At 36.8% G+C, this 26,504-nt stretch overlaps 1 protein-coding gene across 1 annotated transcript in view; it reads left to right on the top strand.

The window, feature by feature from the left end:
* Window positions 1-26,504, top strand: part of LOC110159332 (phospholipid-transporting ATPase ABCA1-like) — a 234,285-nt gene that overhangs the window by 73,242 nt on the left and 134,539 nt on the right. The window contains exons 21-29 of the mRNA XM_055156114.1: window positions 1,287-1,426; window positions 3,651-3,788; window positions 12,787-12,995; window positions 15,244-15,322; window positions 17,920-18,122; window positions 22,367-22,415; window positions 24,236-24,337; window positions 24,443-24,475; window positions 26,309-26,448. Coding sequence (XP_055012089.1) covers window positions 1,287-1,426; window positions 3,651-3,788; window positions 12,787-12,995; window positions 15,244-15,322; window positions 17,920-18,122; window positions 22,367-22,415; window positions 24,236-24,337; window positions 24,443-24,475; window positions 26,309-26,448 — 1,093 coding nt within the window. The remainder of the gene's footprint in view (window positions 1-1,286; window positions 1,427-3,650; window positions 3,789-12,786; window positions 12,996-15,243; window positions 15,323-17,919; window positions 18,123-22,366; window positions 22,416-24,235; window positions 24,338-24,442; window positions 24,476-26,308; window positions 26,449-26,504) is intronic.

Here is a 26,504-nt window from a genome sequence, read left to right as displayed (position 1 = left end):
TGAATCTTTGGTTGTATTTGTGCTTTTACCATCAGCACAACGTGCTCCTGGGGCAGTTCTGTGTTGAGTGAAAGAGCCCAGGTCCAGAAAGACTGTTAATAAGTGCTTGAAAATTAACTTTTGAAATTGCTGTGGTGAGTCTGTACAGAAGGTAAATACAAGTCTGTTCAGCTGTTAGTTTCACTGTGGATCCGATACAAGTGGCTAAACGCACCCAGTCAAGTTTGATCGTCTTTCCCATTGACAAACACAGAGCCAGTGCTGCGCGTGTACATCCTGCTGCAGTGAGGTTACGTGTGTAAACACTGATGCGTGCAGTGGAGCCAGGCCCTAATCTTGCAGCCAAGAGCGCAATCTCACTAAACCAAGTATCCCGACTCCTGAGGAGGGTTAGGAAGGTGGTAACATTTTTTCACTGAAGCACAACAGCTGCCTATGTCCAATAATGATGAGCTTAAAGTCAATTCAAATTCAGTTTGTGCATGGTTACATTACTAACCATAATTTTATAACTTTTTAATGCTGTATCCTAAATTGTGGATAATTAAGCTAACATAGCATATGATGAATTATATTTCTTGTATGATATAAGATGTAACAATAACCGAACTATTGTGATATTGTATCGTCAGAAGTCTCTCAGTAATATCATGAGCCACCATAATATAGTATATCAAATCACAGGTATCTTTGCTTAAATTCATTGTTTTGGTGCAGCAATAACTAAAAGAAACAGAGGGAACTACATAGACCATGATCCTTTGCTCTGTTTCAGTCCAATGAAATTACTTATTAAACACTTTTAGATCTTAACTCTTTGGTTTATGGCAGAACCAAAGGCTTGTCAAGACGTTTTTAAAGGAAAAAGTCGTATATTCACAATTCTGTTAGCGTCTACAAAATATTACAATAAATATCGTACTGTGACATGCATATCGCGAAAATATCATACCGAGGAATTTGGTTATCGTTACATCCTTAGTTTTGTTTCATTAACACTTTTGAGTAATCCTCTGTCTATGTCTCCAAAGCTCAAAATAACGTGTTCCAACCTGTGATATCACGAAGCAGTAGTTTTCAAGTTAACACCTACTTTTTTGTTTATGTTCAGTAAAAATTCCACGGCTAAAATTATCCATATGATTCTAATGAAGGTGTATAGTATAGTGTGAAAACCCAGTGCCCTTTATGGCCTGAACTAAATCAATTGAAAACATTTTACTTTGGTCAGTATTGGTCAGTCAAGCCTTCCTAATTGTCTCTATAATATAATATTCCCATTCCAGGCTAACAGTGGAGGAGCATATTTACTTTTACGCACGGCTGAAGGGATGGAGCAAAGACGAGGTGAAGGTGGAGATGGAGCAGATGATCAATGATGTCGGGTTACCGCACAAGAGGAAGGAGCTGGCCAAGAACCTGTCTGGTATGTTTTGGTACTGCTGAAATAATGAAGGGCTAAAAGGAGAAATGTTTGTGCTAAGTAAAAGAAAATGGAAAAAGGTAAACTGTAAGCTGCAATTTTATTCAAGTATTGTAAATTTCAAGTTATAAAGACAATTTTGTATTTGCATTTTAAAGACTCTTCTGTACCTGATTTTCAGTGTCTTAAAAATGTGAAAAACAGAACTAGTTCATTTTGCAGTGATCAAACATTAATCTTCACTTACCTTATGCATTCTGAGCATCCTAATTATTCACCACAATGAGTTTATAAGCGCCTTTCACAACTTTCAAAAGCCAGAGCTGAGTTTTGCCGCCAATGTGACACACTTGACAATTGCATGCAGACAGTTCACAGGACTTATTCTGATTTAAAGCACTGCAACATACTTGTACTGGTGTATTCTGCTCAAATGCATGGAAGATTTTGAGGACAGGCACTTTTATTTATTCATAATCCGCTTTTTAATGTCTTTTTTTTAAAGTCAGTTCCCTTTCATCAGCTACTATTGTGTTGTCAACGCCCAGACAAACTCATTCATTCTTGTTTACATTTCACAGCGCTTTTACACAGACAATTGCCTCCTTAGCCTTAAAGAGCAGAATTCACTCAGTGTCTGGGCACAGAAACATGCCCTGTACCTGCGCCGAAGCTTGTAAGTCATTGTCTGCGGGCTGTGAGCGAGTCCTGCTTGATAAATTGTCCTCGGTCATTGGCTGCTTGTGAGCAAAATCACTGAAATATGACTTTCAAGGTTGATCTATGCTGACATTTCCACTACATTAGCACTACATCGGATGCATTCTGAAGAGCCTCATATCACCCCAGTAATCCATCCATCCATCGTGTGCTATCAATCATTTAAGATCACTGACTGTAAGAAACATGGCCGAACATTTTAGCACTGTTAAAGTAGAAGCGTCTTAAAATCTCTTCACTGTATTAAAAATGCACCTTGGAACTTTTCTGGTAGGGGTTTGTCACCTGCTTGTTTTTGTGGAATTGATTGGAATGTTCCACACTATGGCATTACACACATATATTTTCTTGCTTAAAAACAAATACATTACAAAAAATGAGTTCATACTGTTAGCTGAGTTACGTCTCCACATATCTAAATTGTAGCTTGGCCTGCTTGTCTCTGTAGAGAGAAGTTACATATTACAAAGATACAACTTTTCAGGTAGTGGGTATATGTTTGCTGGTTCTTCCTTTATCGTGGGGGTTACGTTCTAAAAATAAACCACAATAGGTGAAATCTGTGAAGTAGTCAGCTTAATTGTTATAAATAAATATAGTTATATCTGTTTTAAAGCTGTAAAACCCCTCACCACATACTTTATACACTTTTCTCAAACAGGACGGTTACAACCCTTTTTGCATCCTTCCTAAAACTTATTGCTACTGTCGTCCTTATGTTATTTTACTCCTTTTTTATGTAGTGAACCGAAAATTACTTTATTCCGTAATGGTGCCCTATAGCCGCGTAATATCTACCTTCCTTCAGCGTGTCCAGAAGTCCAACTTTTTGTGCGATGATTAGCATTTTCCTCTGCCTTTTGGGTGTGACCGCAGGAGCCTTTGTGGGTGCACAATGTTTTGTTGACATTGTGGGTTTTGTCAAGGAAAGAACATGCAGCACTTCAGAATTACACTGTTAGAGATCAAACATTTATGTAAATTTGGCAAGATGAACACATTTTGTACTATACAGGAGACATGACATGGACAAGATTGATTGACAATGGTCTACAGTCCCTTAGCCAATCATGACGCAGGGGGAGGAACACAATGCACATTAAAAAAAAAGCAAGCAAAAGTGCAATAAAAAAAATAAAAAATCCACGAAACAGCAAGGCCACGAAAGATGAACTGCATTATAGTGAGGGATGACTGTATGGTAATAACTGTATCTATACGGAGACTGGCAGGCGATATCAGCAGTCCAAGTTATAGGCCGGATCTGTAATTTCACAGATCACAGTAATTTAATGCCATACTATGGAACATTCCAGGCAAAGCTTTGGAGAAATGTATACAGTAGCAGATGACTCTATCAGAAAAGTTACATAGTGCACCTTTAAGTAAATATGGACAGACTGTCTGGTGGAATTTTAACAAAAGACAAGCATCTTCTTCTTTCAGCAGCTCTACTTTGGAGATGTTTTTGTCCCAATAGCACTGACACTCAGATGGTGTTTTCCAGGTGGCATGCAGAGGAAGCTGTCCGTTGCCATAGCGTTTGTTGGCGGCTCCAAAATAGTCATCCTGGACGAGCCGACAGCTGGAGTGGACCCGTATGCCAGAAGAGGAATTTGGGAACTACTCCTAAAGTATAAAAAAGGTATGAAATTCTGTTGAAATAGCTACGGCATACACTACATAGATTTTTACAATTCTAATGAATATGCCCATGACATAATATTTGCTGGCAGTGTAATCAGGACAGCTGTTTCCTTGTGGGTGTTTTAAAAATGAGTTCACTGTTTTTAATGCGATATATTATCCACTATTGAGCTTGTTAGTTAGGCATTGTTGATGCAAAGTTGCCATTATCGCTATGGGTAAAATTTCCAGTAATATCAGGATTGTTTTATTAATACAGAAGCTCAAGTGGTGATGGCATTGTTTACTCACTCTAAAATGTATTAATGTATTTTGTTTTAATGGAGTTATTTTTACTCTAGAACTTTCCATTAGTTTGTTGGCCGATCTAATATTACAAACCACACTTTTCCACCTTCAAGGCACTTAAAGCACTTTACGTAGGCTCTCAAAGCACACTGACTACAAGATTCGTAAATAAATTTGCCCTAGATTATTGTTTCCCAAAGACTGGAACACTCAGGTGGGTCACAAGAGATTGTTTGTGGGTCGCCTTGTCACGATTTGCATGTAGGTCTGCAATATACATTTTTAAAATTATTATTATTATTATTTTTTATTTTTATTTTTTATTTTTTTTATTCAATATTTTGCCAGGTAAGTCAGTTGAGAACACCTTTTCATTTACAATGACGACTTGGCCAAGAGGTGGGATAAAAAAAAATTTAAAAAAAGAACAAACAGAAAACATACATCAACTATAACATGAAACAGTGAATAGAGAAATAAGACAGTGAAGCAACTGTAGATTAAAGGTAAAAGTGTGCAATTTTCCTGCTGTAAAATACTCTGGATGGAGTTTTTAAAAGTTGACAGAGGTAAAACGAAGTAAGTTTTAAAGTCTGTTGAAGGTGGTTCCAGTCACTTGCTGCAGAAAACTGAAATGAGGAACGGCCCAAAGCTGTGTGGGCTTTAGAAATGACCAGGGTTATGTATCTGTTGGAGCGCAGTGTGCGTCTGGAGCTGTGGATGTGCAGGAGTGAGCTGAGGTAGGACGGACTTTTACCAATTAAACATTTATAAATGAACAGTGACCTGTGGGTTTGTCTGCGGGTGTGAAGAGAGAGCCACTTCACCAGAGAGTAAATTGTCCAATAAATATACATCTCTGTGCACCCCCCTGCTCCTCATTTTTTTTGTCAGCACGGCTTTACCTAACCAATTTTCTGTGGGAAACACTGATCACTGTTTTTCATTGTTTAAAACATGAGTAATACTAATTGTTCAGAGGGATATGATCACTCCGTCAACAATAAAATATCCTCATTAATGTTCAATAATAGTCACAGATTTATTTTGTGATTTACGAATAATGTTTATTCACTTGAGTCGTGAAGATTTGTGACTTTTAAAATATGGGTCCCCAGAAAATAAGTTTGGGAAACACTGCCCTAGATGAAGCTAAAGAATCTCGCATTACAGTGTTGGATTTTTAACAATCATATCAGACTGTCGCAGTAGATCTATTGACATTAGATCTTGCAATTTGGCATTAAGCTGCACTGACATGTCTCTGCTTTCGACATGTGTATTGGAAGTCTATCTCCCACCCTTGAACAGAATAGCTGAGACAACTCCAGTCTTTTAATTGTCTCACCTTCCCTGTCACTTCACGGCCCTATAGGCTTCCATGGTGACTGCTAGTTTTAAGCAGGCCTTGCACATGGTAGGAACCCATTCTCTCAGTCTAAATCTTTAATGTGCATTGAGTGACACCTCGCCCTGGCTGTGTCATTAGCTTCTCGCCGTCTAATCAAGTCCTTTCACTGCGACTGGGAGCTGCAGATAACTTGCTTATAATGAGAACACCCACATTGTGCTGCTTGAATGACTAGTGTTTTGTGCCTCTCCGCGTGTATTTGTACCACAGTGTTAGCGAGGTTTGTCATTAAGCGAGAGAGAAGAAAAGCCAGCGGATTTATACAAAGGGCTAGGCTTCTTGTGGTTAGTCAGAAGCAATTAAATAAGTAGGATTCACAGGCAGTCGGGGCGGCAAGACGGGCATAAGTGGGTGTTGTTTTGATTCACTTATGTATTTGGCTGCTGTTCAGTTGTACTCAAGGTAACATGAACAGAATGTGCACTGATCACGATGATGAAAGTTGATGTGAACATATTGGATGAATGATTGTAAGTACGGTGTCCCGCTCATTGTACTAAAGGTGCCTTTTTAGATCGCATGTGTAACTTTTCTGGTAGAGTATAGCAACAAATATATCATGTTTTTTTTAATGTAGCTTATCCTTTATTTAGCCAGAAAGGTCCCATTGAGTTACAGTATTGTTCTTTCTGGGAGTCCTGGTCAAAATACAACGTGGAGCTTCCCAAAATCGTGGAAACTTGCTACACATTATGCAAAACTGACTCTTGTGAGCTTTAAACTGTGTTAAAATATTATTACCTCCTGAAAACATACCTGGAGTTGTGTTTTGTTTCATTCACATGTTTGGGTCATGTTTTATTATCTTTAATTATTACACTATCTACATCTCCAGAGCTCAAAATACTTGTTCAGTATTCAAAAACTGTTTTTTTGTTTTGTTTTTTTTGTTATAAATTGCTCCGGAGTATAAGTCGCACCGGAGTATAAGTCGCACCAGCTAAAAATTCGTAATGAAGAAGAAAAAACATATATAAGTTGCACTTTTTGGGGGAAATGTATTTCATAAAATCAGAGACCAGGAACCGAAATTTCATCTTGAAACACAAATATATATATTATAGTAATGACAATAGAAAAGAGAACAGAATAGAATAGGCGTCTAGTATGTTAATGTAGCTTATTAACAGTTATTCAGATAACTATAGCATAAACAACATAACATAAGTTTACTCTCAAGCTCTCAATCTCACTCCAAATCACTAAATACTTTCTTCATCCTCTGTGTCACTTCTGAGCTACTCCATGATCTCCAGAGATAAACACAGCGCCGCTTTAAAAAAAAAAAAAAAGAAGTTCAGTAGAGATTAGCAATTCCAGGGCTGAAATCACCCAAATGATTGTACTGAAGGTGTTTTGAGCTCAAAAATGCAGTGGATCATTTCCTCTGTTGACATCACAATGAGGAACAGAATAACAAATATGCAGAATTTGTGTGGTGTGTGAATGAAACAAAACACAACTCCAGGTTTGTTTTTGATGAGGAAACAACATTATAACAGATCAGAAAACAGCAAATATAGACCCTTTAAGTTACTAGTGCTAAACCATGAAAACTTCCAATGTTAGAAGCAGTTAGAAATTATCGACCATGGTGTATTTTATTAGAGGTAACGAGCATTAATAAACCGTATTTCCATTTTATCACACATTAGTCATACATAAAACTATTTTTTACCATGCGTGGTCTCAGCTCATGTCTGGGTTATTTCTGTCTAGCATCTGGTTCCAATAGTACGATAATTCTGGGAAGTAAAAACATTAATATCCCCCAAGTTAGCAATCAGGATTTAATTAGCAGTTAAGAGTCTGAATACTATAAACCTGCTACTTCAAATGGCTGTAAACTGCACATCACGGCAGATCCTCTGAGTTTCTGTATACAGCAAAGTATACCCAATGCTGCTGATTCAGTCTATTACTGACAAAGGAGTGTATTTTAACTCCATAGAAACTGTCCTGAATTTTTTTTTTTCTTTAAATTGTGAAAAATGGAAGGTATCATATATAATTCATTGTTTAAGATATCACAAATTAATGATGTTACTTGAAGCCACTCTTGCTTCAAATGGCATAAAACATATTGACATCTGTTTGAAGTGTTAGTATTTAAATCTTTGAAATCCTAAACCTTTGTACTTTGAAAACCTTGAAAAATAATGTTGATTATTAGTTGTGAAGAATATTCCACAATGTCTTTGACGAAACATATTTTTCATTCTGGGTTATTTCTGCTTTTCATTATAAAATCTCATTTGTTTTGTTTTCTTGTTTTGACGCTTTCCAAATCCTTCTTTCAAGTTTATGTCACTGCAAACTATTATCATTTTCATCTGTTCAAAGCAATGAGTCTTTTGTTCTAAAACATAATTTCAGAATTATTGATCTAATGCGACTTAAGCTATTTAAGCAGCAGTTAACACAATTTCTTCAAAGCAAATTTTTAACTCTATAAATCTACAGTCTCTTCTGACTTAATCAACCACTGTGAAATCCATTTCTTTCAGGTAGATTTACAAGGGAGGAAGCTGAATAACAGAAAGCAGATTTTCCAGGCCTCAAAGTGCGACCAATTTAGCCCAACGCAGCGCACTTATTTGATATATCACTTAGAGCTGTAATGCACTGCAACTCGCTATAAATCAGAATACCTTTGTGGGCCATCTGCGGTCCAAATAAATGTATTCTACCCCCGACACAGCCATGATTCACTGTGTTTTGATTAGAATTTCTCCCCCTTGTAAACCACAACAAGTCTCTAGGAAAATCATGAGCTTATTTTTGCTCTTTGGTAGCACCAACAAAAATTGAACCTTCTCCATGACAGGAACAGTAGACAGCGCTATTAAAGGCACTGTCTTACTCCCTTTAAAACAGAACGAGTTTGTAGTGGTACAAACGTATTTCTCATTTTCTTAATGCATTTCTAGCTCCCATTCTCTTGTCTGACCAGCCAGTCTTTTCTGCATTCTGGGGGTCTAGAATTGGACCATAGAGCGTGAAAATCCTCCATCGTAATGTGGGACGATCCAACCAAAACTAATTTGTAGCATGTCTCTCAAATGCGGAAGACATCTCCTCATGTCATTCAGAACAAAATATGTAACTTCTCTCACAGAGATAAATAATAGTTTGTTGCTTTGCTTGTTGATTCTGCAGAAATCCAAGCTGTCCCCAGTTCTCTATGTTCCCTAAACAGTAATGTTTTATGTTTACCTGAACGGAAAATGCTTCTCTCTGACTGGTCTCTCCACCCGTCAATTACTCCCTCTGGAATTGTTGAGACAGGATATGGTTCCATACTCACTTGTCTTTGTAAAATCTTGTCAAAACGTGCTTCATAACTTTCAGAGGTAATGCGGTAAAATAACAGCTAGCATGTTAACAGAGCACCACTCTTACGTTCTCATTCACAGGCTATAAAAAATGCTTCATGACAGCACGCAGTGGAGTTTTACCCATATGAGTAGCTTTTAAAATATGTCTTTATTTTTTTTTTACTTTATTACATGAAAAAAATAGGTACAGCTCGTTTAAAACACCACACACGCGTAAGTTGCAAAACACAGGATAAGCATTTAGTTCCACTTCAGCTTGTCTTTGCTGGTCTGGTGATTGCTTGCAAGTTGAATGCAGCAGTCCTCACCTGCAAAGATTTAGCAGAAATTGTGAGCAGAGCAAAATGGGCTGAGTCGGACTGTGGTTTAATGACCTCCGAGCTCGTCCTTACCTGTTCTAATGTGACCGGTGAGGATACCACATTTAACTACCTCTGTGCGGAAAAGCCAGTACCAGCAGTAACCTTTTTGCTGCTAACACTAGACAATGGAAGAGCAGAAATGAGTAAAACTACCATTCAATGCCAACTTTAAAAGATTTATCAGTGTCATCTTCTTTTAGGCTTTTTCCTTACACTAATCGTTCCAATTTGGTCATGTTATTGCCAAAATTGTAAGTAGGTTTGTTTCGGGTGAAGAAATGATATTATTAAAGCGTAGTAGACTACCTTCATTTAATTTTTAAGGTATTATCAAAGTATCTAAGTAATATCTATTGTCAATGATTGATGACCACCACGCTCACATCTCTAATCTCTATACGACATCTCTATCTAATATCCGACCGCAGAAATGTCAAGTCCAACCACAATGGGTCAGAAGAGGTGGAATTTATTTGTTTTAGTTGAGATTTGTGGCTGATTACTACAAGAATTACCACAAGAAGGAATAATTAGCTTGAAACCAATGAATAGAACTGATGGAACACTAAAAAGTTTATGAGAATGCACTTTAAATTTATAGACTAGGGATGTAACAGTACCCGAAATATTGTGATATTGTATTGTCAAAGTTCTCACAATAATATCGTGGACCATCACAATATATCAAATTACAAGTCTCTTTGCTTAAATTGAGAGTTATGGTGCAGCAATAGCTTAAAAGTCCTTGTTCTTTGGACTAAGTCTTGTCAAGGCATTTTAAGAGGAAAAAGTAGCATGTTCACAGTTTTCCACAAAATATCGCAATAAATATGGTATTGTGAGATGTATATCGTGAAAATATCGTACTGAGAGATTTGAATATTGTTACATCCTTAATCGTGAGCTTCCACACCATTTCGTGAGCTTTTCCACGATAATAAATAAATATCGTACCGTGAGGTTCATACCGTGGTGATATCGTATCGTGAGACTTGGATATCGTTACACCCTTTTATGGACTGCAATTTTTGTGCTCATGTTTATGTTTTCAGACAAATGTTGGCATTCTAAGCCCTGCTCGGACCTGTGCATGCTGTTGTTGTGTCCTTTGGCAAGACACTCCACTAGGGCTGGGTGTCATTAAGAAGTTGTCAATACGATACATACCTCGATACATAGGCCATGATATGATACATATGTCAATACAGTACACTTTCGATTCGATACGACTCAACACGATATATTTCAAATCGATTTGATATGGAAAAAGAAAAAAATAATGTCTTAATCATACTAAAATACTAAAAGTCTTTGTTAAACCACTTCTTGTGTAAAGTTAATATGAAACACACCCATTTAAATCATCAAAACAGTGAAAATGTCACGTGTTGCATAAATGAGTTTCGTTCTACCAAAAAAGTAACAAAACTGTAGCTGTAACAAATAATTTAGTAAAATATACCAAAAAATACCCTTGGCGATATATCGATACAGCAGCCCACGACATTGATTCTGTATCATCACATTAAATGATACGATATCGATATTTCAATATTTTTGCACACCCCTACAGTGAAGTGTGAGACTGATTGGCAGTGGCTTTGTAGTATGGATTCAGTGGATAATACATTGTAAACCTGAGAATCTTCAATGGTGCTATCCAAGGTGTTGCCATTTTTACTGTTATTAAACACTGCTTTTGTCCTTTTAATTATCACTGTTATAGTTGTAAGCTGCCACTATTTTTCAGACGTGTAAGTAGGTCTCTCAGTTTGCTCCCCAGATTTCAAAAGCGCCAAATCATAACTCCGTCGGTATTTGTGTCGCTGTAAAATCCCACCTTCATTTTCCGACGCCTTTTTCGCGCAGCCCCCGGGGACTTGACCGCGCTACGACTTCACCACACATCTCATTTCTATTTTATTCTCCATTTGATTTCTGTGCTGTGTGTTAATTAATATGTGTTATCTGATCCAGCATGCTATGAAAGGATTAGGCACCTGTGAATAACCTAGCCAGTATGTTTTGTTTTCAAACCACTGCCACAATCGTGTTCAATTTGACGCCTCTTGAATCAAAGCTCCGGCAGTATAAAAAAAAAAAAAAAAAAAGAGAGGACGGTCTCATAAGGAACATTGGAAAGTCGAGGCTCCGAGTTCGGCCTTGATCATGGTTTTAATTTTGTCCCAGATTCCCACCCACACGATCCACAGCAGTTGCTTTGTTGCCATGAGGATTAGAAAGTATGAAACAGAGAGCAAAGTCAGCAAGAAGGACATAGTCAGACACTTTTTGTATAGTTTGATAGTGTGGAAGCTTCTATTGTTGGTGGTAGACAAATCTAATCCGAGTCTTTGTAAACGTGCTTTTATCGGCATGTTTCTTTGCCATCCGATATGTTGTTTGGTATGTTATGCATTGCATAGTGTAGTTTTTCTTACAGTTTGTGTTGCAATTATTATTCATTGCTTCATGTTGCACCATTTTTCCAAAGCACATTACTAGAACAAAAGTACTGAAAATCAGATATTAATCGATATGGAAACTAGATTTGAGCATGAAAAAGTCACATTCAAGGAAAGAACTTAAACTTCCCTGAATAGTTATAGTTAAGAATGAGCTTGAACTGTATCAGAACAAATATAAGAGCACATAGACTAAAATATTCCCATGGACCACTACGGAATCTACCTGGACAACTGAGGAATTACATAGATATAAGACCACATGGTAATATAAAAGAAAGTACCGTATTTTTCAGACTATAAATCGCACTTTTTTTCATGGTTTGGGTGGTCCTACGACTTATACTCCGGTTCGTCTTATATATTAAAATTCTCACACTAACAGCCGTGAGAGCCTCTACTGCACATGTCTCCTGCTTGTGTCCTGCTGCTAGTAATGAAATATACAGCCGAAAACAGTAATCAAGCAGCAGAAAGAAAGTTTGAAGTGAGTGAGAAACTTATGAGGGACTGGGGGAAAGCGGGGATGGAGTACACAGTTTGGTAAACTTGTTCTGTTCTGTTGTTTATGCTATAGTTATCTAAATAACTCTTCATATGTGATGTTAACAGCCTGTTGTAATGCTATTGTTATTACTATAATTTGCCTTTCAAGATGAAATGTTGGTTCCTGGTCTTTGATTTTATAAAATAAATTTCCCCCAAAAGATGCGACTTATATGTTTTGTTTTTCGTCATTATGCATTTTTTGGCTGGTGTGACTTATAATTTGGAGCAACTTGTAGTCCAAAAAATACGGTACTATGATTTAATGCTTAAAGTCACATTCTGTTGTCTAAATATGGAGGAATTGTATTGGAATTGGTATTGAGTATCCAGTTTATTCCTTAGTATACACATAGATAGAGTAAAAATTCTGTCCTGCCACAACGGGACAGTAAAGGGAATTATACGTCATACTGGTTTATTATGTTAAGAAATTGTAACTCAAATAGAAGATTGAGGTCTGCACAGCTCATCTTTATCATTACAACATTAACAGACAATGCCTTGGTAGAGGTCTTTCATGTTTATGGTTTTCATAAGTACCGTTTTTAATGAACAATGCACTGAGGGCTCTTTTTCCCACCAGGTCGCACCATTATATTGTCCACACACCACATGGACGAGGCGGACATCTTGGGTGATCGCATCGCCATCATCTCCAATGGAAAGATGCGTTGCTGCGGCTCTTCCCTCTTCCTCAAGAAACAGTTTGGGAGCGGCTACTACCTCACTCTGGTCCGAGACGGAACTGAAAAGATGACCACCCAGCGGACAGGCATGATACAGAATAAAGAGGTACAAAACAAATAGGCTCAGTTTTCATCTACTTATATGAAAGTTGGAAGTTAAATCCCCGCTCTGTGTCATCACTGCTATAATGTCATTTTGCAAAACATGGCCATTTTACCTACAAGTTTTGCATCTGGCTAAAATACAACATATAGGCTTAAAGGCTCAGTACCTGATTTTTATTGTGTTTACAGTTTGTGTTTAGAGTGGTCCAATAGTTATTCCTCTCTTTTTAATACAGTCCTAGCATCCTAATTATTCACCACAATGAGTCTGTGAGTCAAAGGCCAGAGTGAAGTTTTCCTATCATAGTAATGCTAACTGACATCCTAACAGCGCACCAGCAGTACTTCTTGGTTCATGGCCAATGAAAAAACATAATAATTAGATTAGATTTGACCCTAAGAGCTGCTTTGACATTATGTCTGTACTGGGGCAAGACAAGTTATACTTTATTACTTGGAAAGAATATTCTACATTTGGTACATTTGGCACTTACATGTTTCTTGACTAAACAGATAACCAAAACATGATGCATGATATGACATCATGTATTGCTGAAAAATAAATACAACCTGGTCTGGCTTAAACCAACATAATATCACACTGATTTATACTGCAATACTGTCCTGAAGCAATGCGTAGTGAGTACAGCTCCCCGACAGAGCTAGCTCTGAATTTTAGTACTATAACATAAAATTACTGGTGCTGATAGGCAGTGCACTGGAGGGGATCCATTGTTGCACATTAATGATTTACAGAATAGACACTATTGTTAATTGGGACATTTAGCTGACACTGTGAATCCCACTTGTTTCTTTCAAAGGAGATAGGCTTTCATTGCCTTTCTTTAATAATGCACAAAGCCAGCGCAGATAGCATTTAAGTGCATGTGTGTGGTTTTGTTATGTGCAGATAAACATGCCATTGCTGATTAGGACCCCCGCCTGACTCCTCTCTCCATCTTGATAACTTTCAATTGAAAACCATTGTAGTTCCAATTTTAAAGGACACCTATTATGCAAAATTTTGGATCTTTTTACCTCATTACAACATTGTTCCTTCATCGAAAACACACCTGGAGTTGTATTTAGCTTCATTCACTTGTTTCAGTAATCCTGTTTACGAGTTCCTTTCCTCTGAGGCTCACTTGACATCATAGGTAAAAATCCATAGCCCTCATGTCTTGTTTTTATCATTAATTACTGCCAAACTTGTTCTGATCATTTCTGCCATCAGATTGCATTACTACTGCATACTCGTGTTAGCTTACAAATATATTGTATAAGCAGCTCTTGAGGTCAAAATATTTCTGGTGCATGCTCTCTGCGTCTAATTATAATGTGTTTTATTGCCCCATAGTTGAAGACCCTGCCAGCATGTTAGTTGTTGTTGCTTTACTGTGCTTATAAAGAGCTTATAAATCATCACGGTGAATAATAAGCATGCTTGGATTGCAGAAGGTATGCGAGGAATAACACTTCAAGGAATAACCATTGAAAAGAGTTGAACTACTTCTTTTTTCAAATTTTTTAAGGCAGTAGAAATCTGATACAGCATCTTTAACTATCAATCTACAACACTTACCTCCTCCATATCTGGCCTATCATTAAACACTTGAACTTTTCTACCATTGTGTACCCTTTCTGTAATGATCCATGTTTAGTCCCTCCCAGCATGAGAATTGGCAACTCCTAGGCCTTGGATGGTACTAATTGTGGCAGGGGAGAGGGGGGGATTCTCACTTGGGTTCACACGTACTTCGTTTTAATCAATAGGAGCAAATGAACAAGAAGCACTAATGCCAGCAGGGCCAGTGCAATTACCATTAGTCTGCTGGCTCTTTGAGGTGAGAGGGGCCATTCATTTCAGAGGTATAAATAAACACCTTCTTTTAGGGACGGTGGACGGGCACCCAAACTGTTATCCCTTTGTAATTGACCGGACTGCAGTTTCAACATTTTATTTCTCCACCATTAAACTTCATGTAACCATAAAAATGAGTCCTCACTTTCATCCCATCTTAATTATGGCCTTCTTTATTGTCTAGACAGGAGAAAGACTTTGAGCAGATTGTAGCGTCAGGTTAACCACATTATCTGTCATCGCGTGCATACGGCTTTATTTAAGGCAATTACATCAAATCTTTTGGACGGCTTCCATTATTTGATTAATGCGACACAGGAGTTGTCAAGGAGGCACTGTTCATCATGGTAAGTGGAAAAGCATTTCTAATCCTATTGTGATTAAACAGGAGGAGAAGTGTCCTTTGAGAAGTGGCAGTCCAGATGACGGCATTGGCAGCCAGAGCTGGAGCAGAGATGATCCTTCAGGTACCGGGAATAATTTATAAACAAACAAAAAATTCAGAGTTACACACAAGTAGAGCTGGATGATATGGCAAAAAAAATTCACATTTATGTTGTTGATTTTATTTCACTACATGCAGCAATCTGGAAAGAGTCTTTGTTTCTAAAATGTGCTCTAGAAATCAAGTGCAATGGATTAGATCGTTAAAACACATGAAAAATGTGTTTAATCAAATTTTATGAACAAGACATCATCTGTGCAGTTAGACACAAAGAAACTGTTGATTTTCTTACTCCAAAGTCTGAACTCTGCGTCAAACCACATACTTTTACTGCAACAGAAATGACTTTAGACCTCTCAATGAAAAATCGTACCACAGAGAATATGAAACTATTAGATTGTGATTTGATTAATTCCCTAGCCATTCACACAAGCTGAAATCATACACATCTTTCAAACAATTACAACATTAACTCAGCTTGTTGGCATCACCTGACACTGTCTTGTCATATCCTGATGAAACCGCCCCTCCCTTTCAGTGAATGTTCTTAAAATACATACAGACATAAAGTATTTTTGTTGGTGCTGCCCCATTAGCACAATCAAGCTGTTGCTGTTTTGTCTTTTTTCTGAGATCCGTGTCATGATGAAAGAATCAGTGCCTTTTCAAACATGTTTTCCCTAATTTCTGCTATTCCCTTGTCCTGTCAGATCTAGAAATGCTCAACTTTTTGGCAGTAATGGTTCCATCAGTGTAGTTTACTATTGTTCTTCGCCTTTGTTGATCTGTCTGCCCACACAGGACACGTTTTTCCAAGAAGCTGAAATTTGGTTCTTTTTAAGTTATGAAGAATAGCTCTATGTATCAATGAGCAAGCTATAATAGGCAAATCACATGTACCAGACAAGAAATTGGATCACATTTGAGTATGAATCATGCCCCATTTGATAATTTCATCTTTTATATCTTTGTTTGTAGCAATGTTCAGATCAAAATTACTTTTCATTTTTAGCATCTGTAATATTGATTAAATAGCAGACGTAATCATATCTTCACTTGTGACACCACATCCCTCTTTGTTAGCAAATAATTCAACCCGATGTGTGGCTCCATCCCATTTTACTTCTTTATAGATCCCTAAGTAAGCTGCTGGTTGTTACTTCAATGCAAAGCCAAGTAATTATGTATGAGAGGTTGGGGATCAATAATGGATGTGGTGAGTCCTGCAACACTGTCCAGATTGATTCACAGTAAGGCCGGGCTTCAGACTAGATGAGACCAAAGAATTATGTCCCCTGATTGGATCGTCTGTGTAAAGGTCAGACAGGTATGTGCTGATTGCAGTGACTGAATCTGTAAATGTGCAGTGAGAAAACATACTAGGGCATACTAGGTCTTATTCAATTATCGCATTGTTATTCATGTGTTAAGAGAGTAGTGCTTTTGCTGATTTTGTTTTGCTTAGTTGAGGCAGGCGGTAAGAAAACAAGAAAAAAAGAAATGTCCAATTATGAACATTTCAAAAATATTAACACTGAATTACAGAATTACAGAGTTGTTTTTTTGTTTTTTTTTTTCTCAAATAGAGCTTACTTTTTGTTAATGTTACTAATGTCATTTTAAACAGCTCTGATATAGATCAAGACCATTGTAAAACTATTCAGGAAAGATCCCAGTTTTTTCCCATTTATATGATTTGTATTATACATTTTTTTGGATTGACACTTGCTCAGTTGCTTTATGGATTAGGTCTTGGTATAGATTTTCTGATTGCTCAATCTGCAACAAGTTCACAAGGGATTTTTACTGTGATTGCAGAATATAGTGCAAATGAAAGCATTGTTAAACATATGAGCAAATCATCAGGAATTCTTCTGCCTCAAAGGTGTAAGAAAGGAAAGCAGCAAACATAAAAAATAGGAGACACTCTGACATAATGAATCTTTAAAATATGTATTCAATCAAATAAATACATTTTACACAATGTTCTGATCTTGCACACATCAACATGTGATAAACAATATTATGTAGTCACCCCAAGTAATGGATGTAGTTTCATACTGTGTGCTAATTGCTTGGGATCCAGAATACATATTTCTTCAGTACTAAATATGAGTCTGGTCACTGGTAAATTACGTGTTTTCAGATGATCGAAAGGTGGATTAGCCAATCAGGGACACACACAAAATATCACAGGGAGCTGAAATTGCAGATTTCTGCAAAAATCAATGAGCCAATCACTAAACTGTTACTCTGAGGTGAGAGAAACATGATTAAATTCATAATTGATAGGTGACCAGTGAGCTCCTTGGTTTCACATGCGGCACTGAAAAAAACAAATCTGATTGCATGATCACGTTTGGCTTGAGAAGCAGCAGAGGGCATGGGGACCAGACTGATGTCAATTTGTATAAAAAATGCAGAGATCAGATTCTGGTTTTGCCAGTATGGTAATCTTTAATCAATATTTAGTTTAATAAATGCTGAAAGTAATAAGTAATTCCACCCAAGTACATCATGATGTCAAATTAATATGTATAAAAGATAAAGGATGCATTTTGCCAGTCTTTTCCTGTCCTGAAGCCTGAGTGTCTAATTGTGGTGTTGTTTACTTGGCAGACCTGACAGCAGTAAGTCAGCTGGTGCGGCGCCACGTCCCAGAGGCTGTCTTCTTAGAGAGCATCGGTCAGGAGATCACATACATCCTGCCCTACGCTGGCGCCCGCAATGGCACCTTTGCCCTGCTCTTTCGAGAACTGGACTCTGCTCTGGCTGACCTCGGCCTCACCAGCTACGGCATCTCGGACACGACGCTGGAGGAGGTGGGCTGAACGTGGCATCCGCAGGCCTGCCAGAGATTAGCTCAAGTGGGCACATATACAGGGACACAGAGAGGTCAAAGTTCACACAGTTTAGATGCAGTTTAGCTGTCTGGAAATGTGGAGTCAGAGAAATGGTTTGCAATGGTGGTTGGTTCTGTTTAGTTTGTATAGGACTGCAATGATTAAGAACATAAATTTGATTATATTATTTAAACTACTTTAATAACTATGATTTAATTAGCCTTAATAATGCATGAACAAAGATCAGCATGAACAAATTGTTATTTAAAAATGAGTCGCACTTAGCACTCTAGTGCGTAAGCTTAAGCCTTTAAGTCAGTGTTGGGTCATTCTTAATAAATTATTTGTGTATTATGAATTGTTCATGTTTTATTAAGGCTAATTCAAGGCCTAACCATTTTAAAAGTGAAAATGTAAAAGTTGTTAAAGAAATATGAGTTGAGATTATATAGCAAAATTAATCACTTAAGTGGATAGTAATGAGTCATAGTTGTTGTTTTTTTAAGTAGTGATAGACCAGGAAACAGACAAATATATTCCAGTTATAAAGTGAAGTTGTCCAATTAATTGATAATTATTAACTAGCAACTTAAAAGAAATCTCAAAAGCTTAACCTAAAGTCAAAACTAAACTTTCAGTTGTGATTTGATACTGAATCACTGGACAGAATTAAAGCATTATTTTAGGTCAGTAAGTATTCACTTGCAGTTAGGTAAAATTGTACATATTATACTACTTTATTACATTGCAAAGCTTTTTCATTTCAGCTGCTTGCATCAGATGTTTGGTGCTTGTTACGGTTTAAAGTACGCAGTCAATTTTTTGAAATTTACTTCAACTAACCTGAAATACTTCAATTATAATATTTTCAAATGCTCCAGTTCTACATAATTATCCTGACACTGGACGTACACAGCTATTATTGGTGGTTTTCAGATTCTACAGTGTGATGAAGTCATACTCACAGATGGGACCAGATTATCTTACTGTTTACATGATATTTATTGAGTGGTTTTGCTGTATATGTAGAATTGTTTAACTAACTATTCAGCAGTGAGGGAACCTGTTTCATTCTCCTATTTTTGTTGCTTATGGGACCTTGAACTTAATGTCCATGACCGATTATTAAGTACTTTTTCAGTCACTTTTTAAATTAATATCTAAATGTTAAATTCACCAAGATTTAACCTTATCATTTATATTAGTGAGCACACTACAGAACCTTTTAACAAATCTGCACTTTTAACAATCATTTGACCTACCCACATCTGCATTAAAGCTCGCTTTCGTCCTCCAATTTCTCCAAGGATACAGCAGTGTTGTGTAACCATTATGGTACAAATTTAAACAACTACAAAAAAATGGTTCTCACTAGCGTGTTCTGCAGCTTTCTGTAGGAGGTACGTTACTCTTTGTTGTTATGCGTTTGCACCGATTTTGTTGGTTCCCATTGGGCACTGCACATTTCAAATGTAGAAATCAAGAAAATCTGTTTTATTCATTTGTTTTAAATCTAGATTACAAGTTTAAAATGGCCAAATCAAAGCATAATGATCCAGAGGTAGTAGAGAAAAGCACAATCTATTTTCTTTAAAGGGTCCATATTACGCTATTTTCTGATCTATGTTATAATGTTGTTTTCTTACCGCAAACATAGCTGGAGTTGTGTTTTGTTTCATTTCCACATGTTTAACACACAAACCCTGCACATTTAGGCTGAGCTCTCCTCTCAAACTGAAAACACTTGTGCTGACGTGTTAATACAGGAAGTGCTCCACTATGTTTTTAAATTCCGTACACCTTCACTGAAATCATTTGAATGATTTCAGCCCTGGAATTACCAAAAAAAACAAAAAAAAAAAACTACAGCTTCAGAGACATCACAAGGTGGAAGAAAGTATTTTGAGCTTTGGAGATATGTACTAATAATAAAGAGCTACTCAAACGTGTGAATGAAACAAAACACAACTCCAGGTATGTTTTTGAGTAGGTAGAAACATTCTAACTTGGTTTAAATCTCACAACAGTAATATACAATGCACAAGTCTTGGTCCATATTCCTCATTATGACTACAGTGTCTTATTTGTGCAGTAGCACTGAGTCATGGGTGTGTTTGTCATGCAGCCCCTTGCTGTAGTCTAAAGCTGAGTGACTGCAGGCTAATGTGGCTCTTGTAAGGCAGACATGAATCAGACACTGCCAAGCCTCGGGCAAAGTGAATAATTCTCTGTGAATGTCAAACTCCATACAAGACCACACTTCTCCAGTCTCTTTTGAAGTCCACTAGTTTGATAATTGAAATAACAAGATGCAATTTTAATAATATGGGGTTTTGTAAATAACAGCAACATGTTAAGCCAGAGTTTAAAGGACTATTTTCTGATCTGTGGTAGTGGTGTTTCTTCATCACAAACATACTGGACCTGGAGTTTTATTTTGTTTCATTCACACATGTTCATCACACAAATCCTGCATATTTAGGCTGAGTTCTGCTCTCATACAGAAAACATTACACCGTGCGATGCCATGTGGTAATACGGGAAGTGCTCCACAGTGTTTTTAAACTCCATACACCTTCACTAGAATAATCTGGATGATTTCAGACCTGGAATTGGCCATCTCTACTGAAAAAAAGTAAAAGGTAGCTGTTAAATGACAAATTACCAGTACATGACATGACAGAGCATTAACTAATAATAAAGAATTATTCCAACATTTGTGAGTAAAACTAAACACAATTAGAGGTAACATTGTGCTTTAAAGCTTACAAGAATCCATTTTGTAATATAGGAACTTAGGGCAAATTCAAATAATTCATTTTATTAACTTAATGAATCAAACATAGAAATTTGACTATGCTGACTTGGTTTGATCCTGGTTTGACCCTGGTCTAGTCTTGGTCTTGTCCTGTTCTAGTCCAGATTTGGATGTGTTATGCACTATGTACTCAAATCCATAAGAGTTGAGCAATTAACCCCTTAACGCCGAATGTCACAAATATATGATAATATGATAAACTTTTTGGATCAAGATATAAGCCAAGATAGCTGCTGCATTCCCCCAGTGCCAATTAGTGCATATGCAGGACCTTCCTAGGAACCTTTGGCAAGCTTTTGGTTCTAGTTGTTGCAAATTTGCAGCAAACCCAAATTTCAATTATTATTATTTTTTGCTATAGTCAAATGAATAATCTCAACTTAATTTACCATCTCCTTAAATGCAAGAACACACACAAAACATTTTCTATATATATCTATATAAATCCAATCATAGAGGGGTTAAACAAACCAAATAAATTAATTTGTGTTTTTAAATTATCAATTATGTAAAAAAAAATGGCTAAATCATGAAATCAAGGTGTACTCCTAACTTTCTTATTGACAGAACAAAGTTATTATATGCAGGAAACGGTGGAATACAGTGACACTTCAGGTCAAGGATAAGAACATAAAAAATAAGATAAGATCACAACTGTCCAAAGACCTACTCTCTGCTAAAGTACATACTAGTTTAGAGTCAATTTCCACACCAGAGTAGAATATTTATTTCGCCTTATGCCAGTTAAAAATTTCCATCACCAAATCAACACTGGCAAGTTTAACGGCGATGTACCCAATTTTTACTTTCTTAAAAAACTGAAAAATGTAACAAGTTTGCAGCAGTCTGTATTTCTCACTTTCATAACACATCCAATTTATTTATAAGCTCTTTTTCCAACTTCCAGAGGCCAGAGGAGAGATTTGCCATCATGATAACACTAACAACGACTAGCATGTTAACGGCGTACTACTAATTCTCAGACAATAAAACACATGCAATGCTATTTGGCCAAATTTGAATTACTGCCCTACTCCCCAAAGAACTTTGTGTTAAAAAAATTGAGAACTACCCAGCACATATTAACAATACTTAAAAACAGAAGGTCAGACGGGTGTGATATTTTGACATATGGCCCTGATTTGATAAATAAACCTGAGATGAGAACTGCTTTCAAAGGGGCCAGTTGGCAGAAGCTCAAGCAAATGTTAGCATCTCAACGGGCGATTTTTCAGTAAATATAACTGAAATTATTCCTAAATGCGCCGAAATTCTGACCAGCCAAAGGGAAAAGTCAAATACAAGTCAACATTTCTGCAATATTCAGTGGCTTGTAAGCAGTGCGATATAATGATGCTGGGTGCCTATGCTCTTTCACTCATACACGGTTTGTTGGTTTTTACAGATTTTTCTGAAAGTAGCAGAGGATACCGGAGTGGATGCACAAATACCAAGTGAGTTCCACAACATTGCAGACTCCTGTTTGATAAGAATTTAAAATGGTGATTGACCTGAGAGCATTTTACTACTACTTTTATTTAGTAACTTTTTGCCATATGTTTGCCAGTTTGATAGTAATTTAGGGCAGAGGTTATGTGCAGTAGAGTTGTCTAAAGTATCGGAAATCAGATTCTAATCGATACTAAAGTTTGTATTGAAACTAAGCAAGTAAAAATGTAAAACGTAAAAAAAAGTTTTACCATGAGTTTTACTAGATCTAGTGTAAGACTGAATGGTATAATAAACAAGTACTATTCTTTTGTGTTGAAAATTACAATATTGCCTTAATAAAAGAGCTTTTTGGATTATAATTTGGTTATCAGAACCAGTATCGAGTATCAAGTGTATTATTTGGTATCAAAATTGAATATAATATCATGACAACACTAATTTACATTTATTTATTTTAATTTATGTTGCTGAAATTAGACATAATAAATGAAAATAAAATAAATATAACAACAAAGCTATTCAAATGCATGATATTAAAGCTACACTAAGTAACTTTTCTAATAATGGGTCTGTCACCTGCTTGTCTCCATGGATGTGTTATTGCTTTGCCTTGAATGTTGTACAGCAGGGGTGCTCACACTTTTTCAGCATGCGAGCTACTTACAAAATGACCAAGTCATAAAGATCTACCTAATACAAAGCCAAGCAAACTGCACTGAAACACTCTGTGCCCCTTTTTTGGACCCTCACCCACAGTTTGAGAACCTCTTTAAGAGAACTTCCTCTGGCACTTTACACAAAACTGTGAAAAAAGTGAAGGAAGATTTTAAACCTGTTTTTTAAAGTTCCAAACTGGAGTTGCATTCTTTTCTGGTTTTGCAGTGATATTTATCAGCCTCTGCACGTTTACCAAACCAAACGCACATCGTGACAAACATAGATGCATTTGTGCACTTTTGTTAGACAAACTTCAGCCAAATGTGGCAGTAGGTCTGTTCTGTAGATCCGCTCTATGCTGTGGACCTGCTTTGTGCCAACACTGTAACACAAATTTAGACTTATTTTTGCACCCCTGTTGTACAAAATTGAGTTAAGCAAAATTTCATGTGTTTTTAAGAACCTTGAAAAACACCTACTTGTCAAAGAGAGATAAATTTAATGCCATATTGTGGAACATTTCAAGATAAAACATAAAAACTGCATGAACACCTCCACCAGAAAAGTTACATAGTGCACCTTTAAAGCTACTTAAACAACCGTGGCAATCCTATGCTATGCCTGTAATGTAAAAAAAAAATAGATTTTGAACATTAAACATGAAATTGTACTTACTACATTTTTACTTACATTAATATTTTATTTGGGTTTATAAATAATTAATGGACTAAAATAGGACCTTTTATTTCTATATGTTTAGCAATGAGAGTAGATAGATACCTCCATTAAAAAAAATTAAAAAAAAAAAAACATTGCTCAAAATTCTGTGCTGTCAAAGTCTGTTTAGTGATGTAAGTGTTTTTTTTAAGCTCCTCGTACAAGCACATCGTATATTCTCACTCTCTCAGTCCCTTTTTTGTTGTTTCTTATTGATTGACCCTCAGCGGATGAATAGCTCTCCTCTATATATTTTTTATTTCCCCTCAGTTGTAAATAACGTTTTGAGTTTTACCACCAAACGCTATTGTTCACATTTCTAAACACCTGGCTTTGTGCTTTTACAAGGAATAATATGGCTTCACAGGGAGAGAGCTATCCTTAGTGTTATTTATAACCTCAAAATGGGTCAGGCCAAAACAACATATCTTATTTGTAATTCCCATAGCAACCATAGAGCCGCTGGTACGGGACCGTAAGAAGAGCTTTCATAAACACAAACGAAACAGCGTGGCCAGTATTTCCAGTGTAACCCAGAATGGCATAACAGGTAAGTCGAACAACAGTTTGTATTGACGTAAAGTGCACCTTCATTTATTTTCTACGAGATGTGTTGACTTATGGTGTTCTATGTTCTGTGTTTTGTCTTGTTCAGATATGAAAGAAAAGTTTTCCTATAGCGTCGAAGGTAGGTAAAGCTTAAATAATACAGCGGTTCCAACCTTTTGCAGTAAAAAAAAACAAAAAAACACATTTGCAAGAGTTGTAGAATTTTAATAGTTATAATAAATTATAGTTTTGTGTTGTTTGTTTCAGAATTATTTCGTAAAACGTACAGTAGTTGAACACATTTTTTTCTAGTTTGCAATGCCAAAATACTTAAGAAGTATAGTGTCAGTTTTGTTCAGTACTTTATTTTATTTTTGCATTTTTAACCTCATGAAATAATTTATAACTTTATTTAGCTTTCACCGGAGAAGTAAAACTCTCCCAAGTTAAAAGTTAATCAAACAGATGTGCACACTTTACAGTCAAATTGGGACCAAACAAAAACAGAACTAAGTCTGAACTACATCACAAAGTTTACATTAAGACTAGACTGAACCAAGGACTGTAGCCTTATATGTAGGGCTCAATCCTGCATTTATATTTGATTTTATATTAATTGTTGCCATTTAACACAAAACATTATCACATTTCTTCCTCCAAAGTCTAAAACTCTTTGCTCCAAGCCACTTTCTTTGACTGGAGATTGGTTTGCCTAATGATGCGTTGCAGCTGACGTCATCAACCTACCCTTAGGAGTGTGAAGCTAAATGGAAGCACTACTGTGTTAGAAGCTCTGTTACTCAAATTACACTTAATTTGAGATTTATTTTAACACAATCTGGCCAGAAAGAACTGACTTAGCTGGAACAGGTGAGCCGATTTGTGCTGCTAAACACACTTCTCTCACATAAAATTACACTCACCTTTTGTGTAAATCAACCTCCTAAACAAGACCATGAAACAGGGTAGCCTCGGGGTCTCAAAAGTCTTAAAAATGTCTTAAATTTCATGTTCCTAAATTAAGGCCTTAAAACATCTTAAATGATGTTGTCCAAGTGTTATTTTTATCAGAAAGGTCTTAAATTTCATTAACCTATTTTTTTGTAAACTCAACCGAGCTGCAGTGAAATGTTAAATAGGAAAATTAAAACAACAATGTGAAATTTTGTGAATGAAAGTCTAATTTGGAGTATGCGCAAACAATACTTTGGTTTCTGGCTCCGGTGGCAATGAATAAACAATCAGTACAGTGGAGGAAGACGTTGGATGGCTCATGGGGAAGTGTATTCTATAGTAGTTGGTTGGTCATTATTAGAATTGGATCTGGTGTTTTTCGCTCACATTATGGGTGCGATGTTGGTCTTAATTTTCATTTAAGTGGTCTTAAAAATGTCTTAAAAAGTCTTAAATTTGGGGTGGTCAAACCTGGGGATACATTGATGAAAGCTCATATTGATCACTGGCTCCTGAAAATGTGTTACCATCTTAAAACTATTTTGTCTGTTTGTTAATGTGTGAATTGTGTCAACTTCTGAACATTTCACCATAAAGACTCATGTAGAACACTACCAGAGAGATGTCTCTGCAAAGTATCATTTAAAAACCTCAAGCTGATCACTGACGATTTGACACTGAATTTTCATCTCAATGCAAATTAAAAGAATTGGACAGCCCTACTAAGACATGTACTTTGTTTTAAGACTATTTAAACTGTCTCTTACCTTTTATAATGCATACTGGGACATTGCCACTAAAGATCTAGTTTAGTTTCCTTATACTGAGTGCGTATATCTTGATAGCGTTAATTCTTATTGGACATCTTTAAAGCATGTAGATTCTATATGGTCCAACACTGGAGAGGTGAAATTGCATTAGCTGACACATTCACCATTGCTTTTACTTATGAGCAGCTATTATCTGTCTCAAACACATGTATAAATGATAGATTCGCTTCTCTTAATGTTCACCGCAGACCTCTGGAGGCAGGACGGCGAGGGGGGGCGGGGCACCGTGGTGATTGGCGGGTGGAGTCTGATCAGGAGGCAGTTCCTGGCGCTGTTCATCAAGCGCTTCCACCACGCCCGCAGGAGCCGCAAGGGACTCATCGCGCAGGTAATGGTCCCTGTCTGTCACGCTGATGGATCTGGGGGCTTAGGCTACACCGGAGA

This window comes from Boleophthalmus pectinirostris, unplaced genomic scaffold (genome assembly GCF_026225935.1).
Source record: "Boleophthalmus pectinirostris isolate CB_2022bp ecotype Guang Dong unplaced genomic scaffold, ASM2622593v1 HiC_scaffold_20, whole genome shotgun sequence".
In the NCBI taxonomy this organism is placed as follows: Eukaryota; Metazoa; Chordata; class Actinopteri; order Gobiiformes; family Gobiidae; genus Boleophthalmus; species Boleophthalmus pectinirostris.
Note: the sequence above shows the minus strand (reverse complement) of the source record. Positions and strands in the feature narration are given on the sequence as shown.